We start from the raw sequence: 11621 nt of genomic DNA, 5'->3' as shown, positions 1-11621 counted from the left end.
AGGAAAGGGGACAGCTGCAGTTGCAAGTAGAGAGCTCTTCAGTGGCTCTAGCAATATCCCAACCCCTTTCCCCATCCCTATTTCACACACACACAGAGGCAGTTGAGCAGTGGCAGATGGGGACAGAAAATAGATAAATAAAAGTGTCAGCAGGATGGATTAATTTGCACTTGGTCTCCTCTCATCTCTCTGCATATGTCTGCTGGTATGTAAAGATCACACAAGCAAGGGACTTAGCACTGACCTGGAAAATTTATATCTCTGAACATAAAAATGAATCAAGAAGAAAAATGTAGGAAGGAGGTGGTCAGGGAAGAGAACAAAAGGAGATTAATTTTTTTTCCCCTGGTACATCAGGATTTCATTGGGACAGTGATTTTATGGGATCACATGGTGCCAGTGCTACTGCAGGTGCAGCTCTGTTTCAGAGAAAAGAGACTATGTAGGCAGTATCCTGTGCTGAGATTCCTCAAGGTTTTAATCCTTTTCTGCCTAAATGAAAGTTCCCCAAATGGCATCAGAGCCAGTCACGGGTAGGCTCAGTGGCTTTAGATAGAAAAGACTCCATCTCTGTCTGCACGTTCTCCTGATACCAAGGAGGCTTACCAGTACCTCCACACACACAAACAAGAGGGAGAGCAGGAGAATACATCTCCGTGTACTCTGGGCCAATTCTCCTGTGATTTACCAGTTTTTCATTAAGTCTTGATGCTTAGCATGAAAGTCATACCCAGGATCACAGACAGCTTCAACAGTGGAATGAGGTTCAAATTTGACCTGTGTTTTATGCACGAAAACCTTCATTTTTAGAAAATGCTGGAAACATTTTTCCTAAGGCACCATTCTCCAGGGCATCCTTGCCTCCTTTTCATTGCTAGTTTCTACACAAATGCAGGATCTTTGGTGCTTAGTCACTCTGCTGTTCCTGCTGTTTATTGCCTCCAATGGGCATAATTCTCTGCTTAGGAGACCTTTGCGAGTTGCTGCGGAGGAGCCGTGGGCTGTTGTCATCCCGTTTCCAGGGGGCAATAAACAGCAGCAGTCAAACTTCCATGGAAGAATGATTGTGCGATTATTCAGTCATAAAAAGAGGGAAGAAAAATAGAGATATATTGCATGTGTTCTTACTTGCACATCACACAAGGATATGTAAATTGCTCTCAAAGAGAGCCATGCTATGAGGTAAAATAGTTCCCTACACAGGGCTTCGCTGCTGACTCAAAGAGGGGATTCTCTTGCCTGTGCCTCAGTTTCCCAACATAAATAAAAGGGGTTGTAGCTTTTCCCATCGAGCTTAAGTGCTTTCAGGGCCAGGAATTAATTTATGTCCTTACAGGGCAGGGCAGGAAGGCAGAGTTGTGTTTGGCGATGATGCAGGGAGAGAAGTGTTTCCTGGGGTTGACAGCTTGTTTTCCCCTTCTTCTTGAATGAGAGCACATTGTCTGGGAGGAAGATCCAGAGAGACCACACTAGTCTTAAGATGGAAAGGACTAGTATTAGAGTCAGCCTTTCACCACAGTCATCTGCACTATGACCTGAGGGTTAAAAAACATCACCAGAGAGAGCCCAAGCTTGCCATGAAGGAAAAGCCCCTTTAGCAGCATGGAATTGTTGCCTACTTGCAAACACTGCTTCAGAAACCAATACTTTTGAGCGTTTCCTTTTAGGGTCTGTGAGACTGAATGTTTCAGTCTACTGGGACCAAGTCATTAGGAGCTGCATGACCCCAAAGACTAGAGGAGATTTCCAGCTCATCAGCACTGTGGGTTCATCTCACAGGGAAACCCAGGCACTCACCACCTTTGTGGAAATGTTCAGCTTGTGGCAGCATCCATCCCTAAAATGCTCCCCCACAATAAAATGTAATTACAAAACTCTTTAACTACATAAGCTTCTAAATCAATTAATTATCTTGGCAAGAAAATGTGTATGGTTTTGAAATCTTGCTTTAATTAACATAAAGTGCATTACGAAGCAGTAGATCTGGGCCATCACTTGGATGTAACAGTCTCTCACTTCATGTGCTCCTGAGGCCCTGGGAGAGTGTCAATGAGATGTTTAAGCTCCCTTTCAAATACTGTGTCTGGGCCACATGCAAGGCCAAGACCTCCTTTTCAGAACAAAGTTTCCATTTTGAGGTACTATCGGGGGATGCTCCTTAGAAATGCAATGGTCAAAAATCAATTCCTGTTTCCATGGATGTAAATCCACTAATTTTTCGCACTCACAGCTCTTCTATTTGCCTCTGCTTTCATCGTCTGCACTATGCCACCTCCAACAGCCCTGCCTTTAAATCCACACTCCTCTCTTCCTGTTGGAGCCTTCAGTTCATTCATTGACAGACACTGCACTTGTCCCTTTTGCAAAGGTGTGGGAAGAGGTCACGAAGGAGAGTGACACCTGCCAGTGGAGCCTTTGTGCACTTATTAGTGACAGTTGTGATCCTTCCTGTGTTTCTGATGTGCGTTGGAGCATAGTCAGGGCAAGAGAGGAGAAAACACAGTATTTTAACAGGCTGTGGGTCAGCCCAGTGTTTTGTGCCTGAAATTTCCAGGCAGATGTGGAAGCCTACTGCCTTCTTCTGTGAAAATATTGTGGAGCTGGTGCATACAGTGGGTAGTTCTTCAGCATAGGGAGACCATAGGATGTCCTCCTGCAATGTACTTCAGTGTGCCTTTCTCTCATCTCCAGTGTCCCTGCTCTTCTCAAGACCCATTTTACGTGACAAAGACAATTTAGGAGACCTAAAAAGGTCTTCTTCTCATGGCTGGGTCTTGGTCTCTGCCAACATGGAAACTCACATACTGCTGATGAAGCTAAGGAGATTATCTGGCTTGTAAGCAACTTCACTACCTGCACTGTACTTATGCAGCATGTGTATATCTGCCTGCTGATCCAGAAACAAGCTGCTGTAGATGGGGAAGCTATCTGGGCAGCCTAAGATGTTAAATCCTAAGATACATATTGTAAGAATTTGGGAAACAGTCTCAAATATCCAAATATTCATTATACTGAAGGAGAATTGAATCTCAAGAAGGATCTTAGCTCAGCACAGGATTCATAGGATTAATGTCCTAGACATCCTGGTGTGGTGTCTCCATGCACTACCCCTTTATGCCAGGTACAGATCCTCCTGAGGACAGACTATCAATCTTCCCATACAAAACTGTTGCTTTTTTCTTGAGTATGGCAGTATTGTGCCAGATGATGGTCCTAGGGGAAATGTCCTCAGTGTTACCATGTCTGCTGATGAATCCTGGTAACTAAGCAAATGCTGGATGACATGCTAGATCCTTTCTGTTCACCTGGATTTGGAGACCATGGGACTTTTGATTATATACTTTCTTTTTTATTGTCTAATTTTCAGGTCCTTTTAGGCTTGGGATTTCATGACAATTACTACATTCCTGGATAGTTAAATCCACTCAGCATTTGGCTGAATGCCTTCTGAAGATATCCTGAAACACACCGTCTATTGCAGCTGCTCTGTTCCAGTCAGAGTTCTGACTAGTCATCCAAGGGGACAAGGAATTCCTTTTGTAGGAGGTAGTGTAGGACTTGTTACCAGGAAAGCTCCATGTTTGAAGTTGTCTAGTCCTGAAGAGAAGTGCTGTGGCACTGCAAGTTTGAATTTTAAATCCAGAGCCTAAAGAAAGAAAAACTGGGGGCTGTCCTCATCAACAGTAGTATCTTCTCACCCACATTCTCCTGCACATTGACTGGCCTCAAGCCTTCTTATAGAGAAAGCTCCAAAACAAAGACATGGATTTCTTCCTGAGCCCAAGCAAAAAAGATGTGCAGTTGTACTTTGCTTTGCTTGGGGTCCTCTTGCTGGACATGCCTGATTTTTCAAAAAAGAACCAATCCTTTTCTCTCCTCTTTGTAGAGAGCAAGCTGCCATGGAAATAGAAAAATTTGCTCTGTATCAACTCAGAGACAGACCATGATTTTTGCAGGAAGACAGCAAGTGGAAGTTCAGTCCCTGCCTGTGGAGAAAGCAATAGCACAGGAACTCCCTGTGTGCAGAGTGTGATGACTTTTGCTCCAGTCCAAGACAGCAGATACACCAAGGCACAAAACTCCAGAAATTATTTGTGTTCTTCTCTGAGAAGATTATTTCAATCAATATATAGATTATTTCTGAATGTTTAGAAGATGCATAACCCCCACCTGCTCAGCCCATCTTTCCAGCAGGAACATCCTTTGCATCAGCACATTTGAAACTGCCCAGAAAGAAAGAAAGAAAAAAAAAAAATGTGGCAGAGCTCTCTCTGGCCCCTGGCTGCATCTGCCCACAAGCTTCCTCAACTGAGTTATGGTAATTAAATCACTTGAGATTTATTTTATATCTCTGTCCGGGAAAAAGAACTAGGAAGTCTGGCTGTGACAAGCAATCAGAGGGTACTCAGCTGATGAGAAGCTCCCCATCATTGAGAGAGCAGCAGGAACCTTCAATGTATTGGATTTAAGTAATGGTTTGCCAGAGGGATGGGGCCCATGCCACGGCAATCAAAGCTACTCTGCACCATTAAGGAGCTGTAAGTGGAGCAGGAGGCACAGTGCAGCTATTGACCGAATAGGTGGGCATGAAAATGGGTTTGGGTAACTGTTTCCTGAGAGATGGAAAACACAAAGGAATGTTTCTCTGGCAGCTTTCTGGCTCCCTGATCCTCTCTGTCCACATCAGCATTTATATTGTCTGTCTCTCACATGCTTGTGCACAATGACCATTGTGCTGAGTTCAAGCTGTTCAGCTACAGTCCACATAATGTTTTCCTGCTTGCATTTGCCCTCTCCCTATCTCTGCCATTTTTTAAAAAATCCCTGAACTAACAACATAAAAAAAGAGAAATAAAAATTTGCTTATATGATTTTATATCAAGCTGCCACACAGGCAAACCAAGTACTGATGCAGCTCTAGCCACTCTTTTTCTTGCTTCCTCCACCCCCTCTCCGCTGAGCCATGGCTTGTACAGAGAGGTGAAGAGGAGGCACATGAATAGCAATACTTTTTTTGTCCTTGTTGAGGGAGTAGCTAAGGGCAAATTGGCCCACACTGTGCTTTAGATAAGCAGTGTTATCTAAACCATGTCTGCTGTGAGACCAACCTGCAGCCTGACACCTGAATCCTTCTATAACAAACAGGCCTGCCAAGACGCCTGGACATCTCCCCAATCTAATTTCCTGGTCAGTAGCTTGAATGTAAGCAACCAAGAGGAACCAGTTATCCACTCTTAGCTGATTGAGTCATGTGTTTTTTCTTCCTCTTTGGGTACCCGAGGATGGCAGAGGTAGTGTCTACCAGAGGTGATGCCTCCCATAGTTGTCCTCCCAATGTTAACCTCTTGTGTTAGTTGGCTCAAAAGACAATGGATCAAAGCTCCCAGAAACAGGTTCTTCTGCAAAAGAAGGTGCTGCCCATCATTTGCTGTACATTGCTTCCTGTGAAGCAAAATTGAACTGGCCTCCTGACAGCTCCTGACTCTCACTGGGATCTCATTAAAGTGTCTTGGGCCAGCTCTTTCCAGTGCAAGCATTTTAAGCGAGACACCTTGATCCATACCAAAGGGCCTGAATGCAGCATCCAAGTGTGAAAACATTGGCAGCTGTCCCATTTACCAAAACAGAAATAATACCCACTCACCTCTGGGAAGCATATGGAGCACTTCTGATTTATTATTTGTTTTATTTATTTTGTCACATTTATCAGCAATTCAACTCTCTGGGCACACAGCCCATACATTAAAACCCAAAGTATAACACAAAGATCTCCTCTAGCCTGAGAATATCCTTTCTGTAAAACCAGGCATGGGCAGGAGGGAAGGATGAAAGATGCTTTACACAAGCAAAGGATGACAACAATATATTTTTCTCCAATTCTGTTATTGATGGAACCATTCTGAAAATGTTGGTGACATCAAGACAAGAAGACAGGCCAGTAAAAAGCATGGGGAGTGGTGGTGGAAAGCCATTCAGGAGCATGGACACAGAGACTCAGCCTCTAGCCAGCCTGTCTCACACACAGGAAGTCTCTAAAATCCTCTTTCCATTATTATTTCTCTAATGACCCCATTAGACACATATGAAATTCTGAGAAGCTTTAATATGTTGTAGACAGCCACACTGGCAAATCTGCCCAGCTTTTCTGAGGAACGGCATGCTGCATTGATGAATGTTTTAAAGCATCCCAATGTGTAATTTATTTCCTGGAAATTAATTGCATGTGCTGGTTTCATTTTCCTGTAGCAAATAATCAGTCTGCTCCTTTTTAATTAGGTAACAACATAGATTCCTCTACTAATCATGACACGATGTTTTATGCACGTCATGTCTTTTTCTATGGGAAACAATCTCAAATCATTGTCTAGGGTCCAGCACAACTTTTAAGAGACATGAGATTATTTATCAGTGGCATTTCCTGGGTCAATGCCAATGAAGATCTTGTACTCAAGACCAGCTAGAGAACCCAGACAGGGCATTGGTGCAGGCAATGGCCTCCTCCAGAAGAAGTTTAAGGAAGAAACCAAATCAAATAAAATTTCAATGGCATTGACATGATGTCAGACCCAGGCTCTAAGAGGTGTGTCTCATCTTGCAGATATTCACTGGTCCCTGAGCTGAGCTATTGCACTGACATTAGCTATGTTGCATAGACTGTATCAATAATACTTTTGGTCCATATCAAACTCAGCACCTTTGTCAGCTGTTCCAGCTGGAATGCAAATACCAAGTCCCAGCGGAGACCTAAGTTTCCTCTACCATTCATAGGCTGCATGGGTCTGCATAGACATACATAGCAAGATGGGGTGGGGAAAGCCACTTCTGCTGATGATTGCAGAGAAGAGCTACTGGCCAAGAGTAGCTGCTACTTAAAATTTTCAAACAGGCTGAAAGAGTAAAAACTATTGGTCTTGGCATCCATTCATTACTTGCAGAAAAACTCTTAATTAAGCAATAGTGTTCAGTCATATTTACCCTCCATTGGGCTACAATGAACCCATATTTCTACTGAAATACATGCTACTGAAACAAAAAAATTATCAGCAAAAAACACTGCTGGAGTAAAATGTAATAATGATATCACAGCTGTTAGAAAATGAAAACCTCTGCAACAAATTAATCTGCTAGGGAAAAGTTTGTTGGTGGGGTTTCGGCTTCCTACTGGGATCATGTTAAACCCTCACCACTGCCCGAGACATCGCCGCACCTGCGGCCTCTGCTTCCTGCCCCTGGAAGTTCCCGTGTGTCACATATTCCCGCAGCGGCCGGTGGGAGGTGGAAACCCGCCTGGAACACGCCGGGGCGCAGGGGCTTCGCCGCCTTCCGGGTGCCCCTCGGCCGGGGCGCCGCATCCCGCGGGGCGCGAGGTTCAGCGGGGCCGGCGCGGGGCTCGGCGGGGCCGGTACGGGGCTCGGCGGGGCGGGGGCGGGCTCGGGGCTCGGCGAGGCTCGGCGGGCGGGCCGGGGGCGCAGCGCCGGCGGAGCCTCCGTGCCCCGCCCCGCCCCGCCCCGCGCCGCCCCGCCCGGTGGAGCTGTCCGCGCCCCGTGGTGCTGAAGCCGCAGCGCCCGCCCAGCCCCTTCCCCGCCCCTCCTCCCTTCCTCCCCGGCGTGGGCTCTCGCAGGCAGCCGGCAGCTCGGGGCATCAAAGGTTGGGAAGGGCTCCGTTCCTCGCTTTGATTATCCCCCTCTCACCCCGCCTTTTTGCTTCTTCTTTCTCTCTCTTCGTTTTTCTTTCATTTTTTTTTTTTTCTCAAGCTGGGGGAGGAAGAAGAGCGCGGCCACGTCCCACCCCTCCCTTCCTGCAAATCCCCGCTCGCACTGCAAACAATCTGCCTTCCCCATTGCATCCAAGGGAGATAGCAACAGCAACATCATCACGGCAAGCCGGATGGGAGAGCGGAGAGGAGGCTGCTGCTGAGGGAGGAAGGCACAAACGCACACACCAGCTCGATGTTGCCAAAGCGGTAGGAGCCGCACGAAAAATAAGCCATGCTGCCCCATGTGTCTGGCGCATTGTGCTCCATCCGAGCCTTTTAGGAGGAAGAAGAGAATTATCTGCTCCGATTTTTTCCCCTGCCAGCGAGAGTGCGACAGACTTGCGATGGTTGAATGTCAATGTCTGTGAGAGAGAGAGCAACAGTCAGAGCAGGAGGAGAACAGAAGGGGAGGAAAATGAAGGTGGAGGAGAGAAAGAAGGAGCCTCGTCCAATGCATCAAAAGGAGGTCCCTGCAATTGCTGATAGAGCCCTGACCGCCTCGCCATCCACAATGGTCTGTACAAGCTGCCAATGCGTTTGATGACGTTCCTGTTTTGTGAAAGGAGGAAAGGAAACGTGACCATGTAAGATCCACGTTTCCCCGGTCAATTTCATGCGAAGAATAGATCCGATTTCGACGTGGCTTTTTGGTCCAGGATGGTAACAGCTTAGGGAATAATACAGCCGCCTTCCCTCATCAATTTCGCCCTGATTTTTTTTTTTTTTTTTTTTTTTTTTGTATGGTCCAGACAGCTGCTGGAATAGAGAAGGTCAGAATATATAAATATATATAAAATATATATGATATATATATTATATATATAAAAATATATTTGTCTCAGTACATCTGGGATTAAGCTCATTGAATGCTAATTATTTCTTTCTGGACTTTTAATATTTACAATAAAATCTTTTAAAGGCAACGGTAAAATCTGAAGCCACCTGGGAGCACAGTGTTGAAAATGTAGGGTGTTTTCCCACAAACAATGTGAAGGTCTTTTTTGTCAAAGAGGCAATTTTGATAACAACAACAGCTACCAATTTTGCATTTTGATAGCCAGACCAGCTGCTATTTTGTCTGGATGCACACCGGGATTTGTGTGATCGGGTTTTATTTTTTAATTGAAAAAAAATTATTATAAAATAGAAGAAAAAGGAAAATTACTTGAGATGCCAAATACTGTCGAGAGAACCATATTCTCTCTCCTTCCCACACCCACTGGAGACGTGGACTCTTCTTTTTTACAGGCTTAGGAGTTGCGAGAGCTGATCGGGGGCTTTCTCCCGAGACCGTCGCCTGCGCCCCTGGACCCTCGGGCGTGGGAGATTTATTTCCTCCTCCCGCTGATTTCTAAGCAAACTTGTGGAGGGGAAAAAGGATCCCTCGGCAGCACAGAGTGGGTTTTTTTCCTGGTGTGGATTTTTTTTTTCAGTTGCCGTCCCCGCCGGGTTGCAGCGGGCTGCCGGGGACTTGGCCCCCTCGCCCTCCGGCTCTGCTTTTGTGCGTTCCCCGGCGGCCAGCGCAGCCCCCCCGGCACTGCGGCCGCCGCGGAGCCTCCCCGGCCGCGGGGCGCCCGGCTCCTGCCCTTTTCTTTCCCCCGTGCCCGCCTGCCAAGGAAAGGCACATGTTAATACCACCCGGCGCGGGCATTTTCTGCTACTGCTGCTGCGGGCTCCTCCGTCCGAGACAGATGTTGCGAAACCAAGGCCTCCTCAAGTGCCGCTGCCGCATGCTCTTCAATGACCTGAAGGTCTTCCTGCTGCGGAGACCCCCCGCGCCGCCGCCGCCCTCCCCGCCGCCGCCGCTCCCCATGCCCGGCGGCGCAGAGGCGGCGGCGGGGGCCGCACCGCCCGGGGGGCGCGGGCCCGGCTGGCGGGCGGCGGGCGGCGGCGGCGGCGCGGGCAGCCCGGCCGCCGAGGAGTGGGGCAGCCCCGCCGGGGAGCCGCCCGCCTCCCTGCCCAGCAGCACCTCCTCGGATGACTTCGGCAAGGGCAAGGCCGAGGACCGTTACTCGCTGGGCAGCAGTGTCGACAGCGGCATCCGCACCCCGCTCTGCAGGATCTGCTTCCAGGGGCCCGAGCAGGTGAGCGACCGCGGGCGGTGGGCGCCAGGGTGGGGGCCGCGACGGGCCTGAGGGACCCGGGGCCTGCTGCTTGAGGGTCTGTCCCTATTGCCCGGAACAGGAGCCCAAACCCAGAGCGGCTCTGCCTTCTGCCCAGGCCCCGGGCTCCAGATTTTGCACCTCGGTAGTGTTTCCCAGGGAGGTGTGGGGTGGAGGCGTGCTCCGTCCTTTTCTGCTTTCCTTTTCCCAGCAGCTTTGCCCCGGGCACTCATGCCCATCCTGAGTGCCGTACAGGCGTGGCATGGCAGGAGGGACATGCTGGTACCTTCATGGAGCAGAGCACATCTCAGCAAGGGAGACTGTTCGGTGCTTTGTGGGTACCCATTTGTGATGATTCCAAAAGTGATGCAAAGGAGGAGTTTAATGTGCTCTTTGCTTTTAAAAATACAACTTCAGTCTGTACAAAACACGTGGCACAAGACAACCCCACTTCAGTGTTTCCCAGGGGATGGCTAATAGGAGCTGTGCAGGTGCTCCACTGCTCCCGTGTACCCAGTTGCACTATCTGCAGGAGAAACACTGAGAGCTGTGATTGTACCTGCTGAAGCTGCAGCCTTGGATGCTCCATGGTACAGCCTGAGGTTAGGCCAGTGAAGTTTCCCTCCACCACACAGGAGAATGAAACAAATGCAACCATGCTAGAATATAAGATGCCACACTGGAGCATTATGCTCCGTATTTAATGACAATTAAAAGCATCTCATGTATTTTCAGGCTGGCAACTTCCTTACAGAGATGTGCCCAGCAACATTTGTACCTAACGTGACACAGCTTGCAGGTGCAAGGAAGGCTGCAGACCTCTGCTTGTGGGATCAAGCCCATATGTGCAGATAACCCTTATTACTCAGGATAATTCTATTACTTGTCGTAATAGGGGATCCTTGTATGAAAAAGGGTTGCAAAGTTCAACTTCACTATTTCCATTTTGGGCACAGATTCTGGCATGTAAGGTGATACATTGAAATCTTATGCAAAATGGGTTTTACCCCAGGTGTTCTTTCCCCTTCAGGGACCTGTGTACTCTGCTAAGGAGAAAACCAGTTCTCATTTGAAAGTGGCCATGGTCTTGCACACGTCCTGCCTTTCCCAAAGTTGCCTACATCTGTAATGCAGTGATTGTGCCTTCCCTTATGTTGGTTTGAGGATGGTGGTGATGGGTGCTGGAAAGTGGGGAATGGGCTTTCACTCTTCCTTGGGAGAAGAGGGGTCTGCCACCAATCGATCCCAATATCCACAGCCCTGCTGGATGTGTCATACCAAGGGTTCCATAGGTCCCAGGTCAGTGCTCAATGGACTGTAGCCTTCTCTAATGGTTTGTGCAACTGGCAGATAGCTGTGAAACACAGTTTTCACCATAGGCTTTCCGATGGGAATGGAGGAAATAATTCTTTTTTGGAGGTACTGTACACCTTCTTCTCTTGCTTGCCTTGTCCCCATCTCTTCTAAAAGTTGGAAGCCATGCAGTTCACTTCCTGGGAATTTGCATTATTCCACATTTCTAGTACTCTTCCCTGGCTTGCCATTCTGCCTGTGTACACAAGACGTAGGCACCTCCAAGATCGGCTTAGTGTTAGAGCAAATAGAGCCTAAGCAGAATTAAAAGGTAGCTTACTTCCTTGGAGAACATTAATGCTTGAAAATAATTGGATGCTAATTTTCACTCTGAAAACCAGTGTAGGTTGCATTGTAAAAGTGAGACTATTTGCTGACCATCTGCCAGCCTACCTGAGTGAGGAGCGGAT

The 11621-nt window shown here is 47.7% G+C and overlaps 1 protein-coding gene across 1 annotated transcript in view; it reads left to right on the top strand.

The window, feature by feature from the left end:
* Positions 1 to 9381: 9381 nt before the first annotated feature.
* Positions 9382 to 11621, top strand: part of MARCHF4 (membrane associated ring-CH-type finger 4) — a 93672-nt gene continuing 91432 nt past the window's right edge. The window contains exon 1 of the mRNA XM_059852322.1: positions 9382 to 9840. Coding sequence (XP_059708305.1) covers positions 9382 to 9840 — 459 coding nt within the window. The remainder of the gene's footprint in view (positions 9841 to 11621) is intronic.

This window comes from Haemorhous mexicanus, chromosome 8 (assembly GCF_027477595.1).
Source record: "Haemorhous mexicanus isolate bHaeMex1 chromosome 8, bHaeMex1.pri, whole genome shotgun sequence".
Classification (NCBI taxonomy): Eukaryota; Metazoa; Chordata; class Aves; order Passeriformes; family Fringillidae; genus Haemorhous; species Haemorhous mexicanus.
Note: the sequence above shows the minus strand (reverse complement) of the source record. Positions and strands in the feature narration are given on the sequence as shown.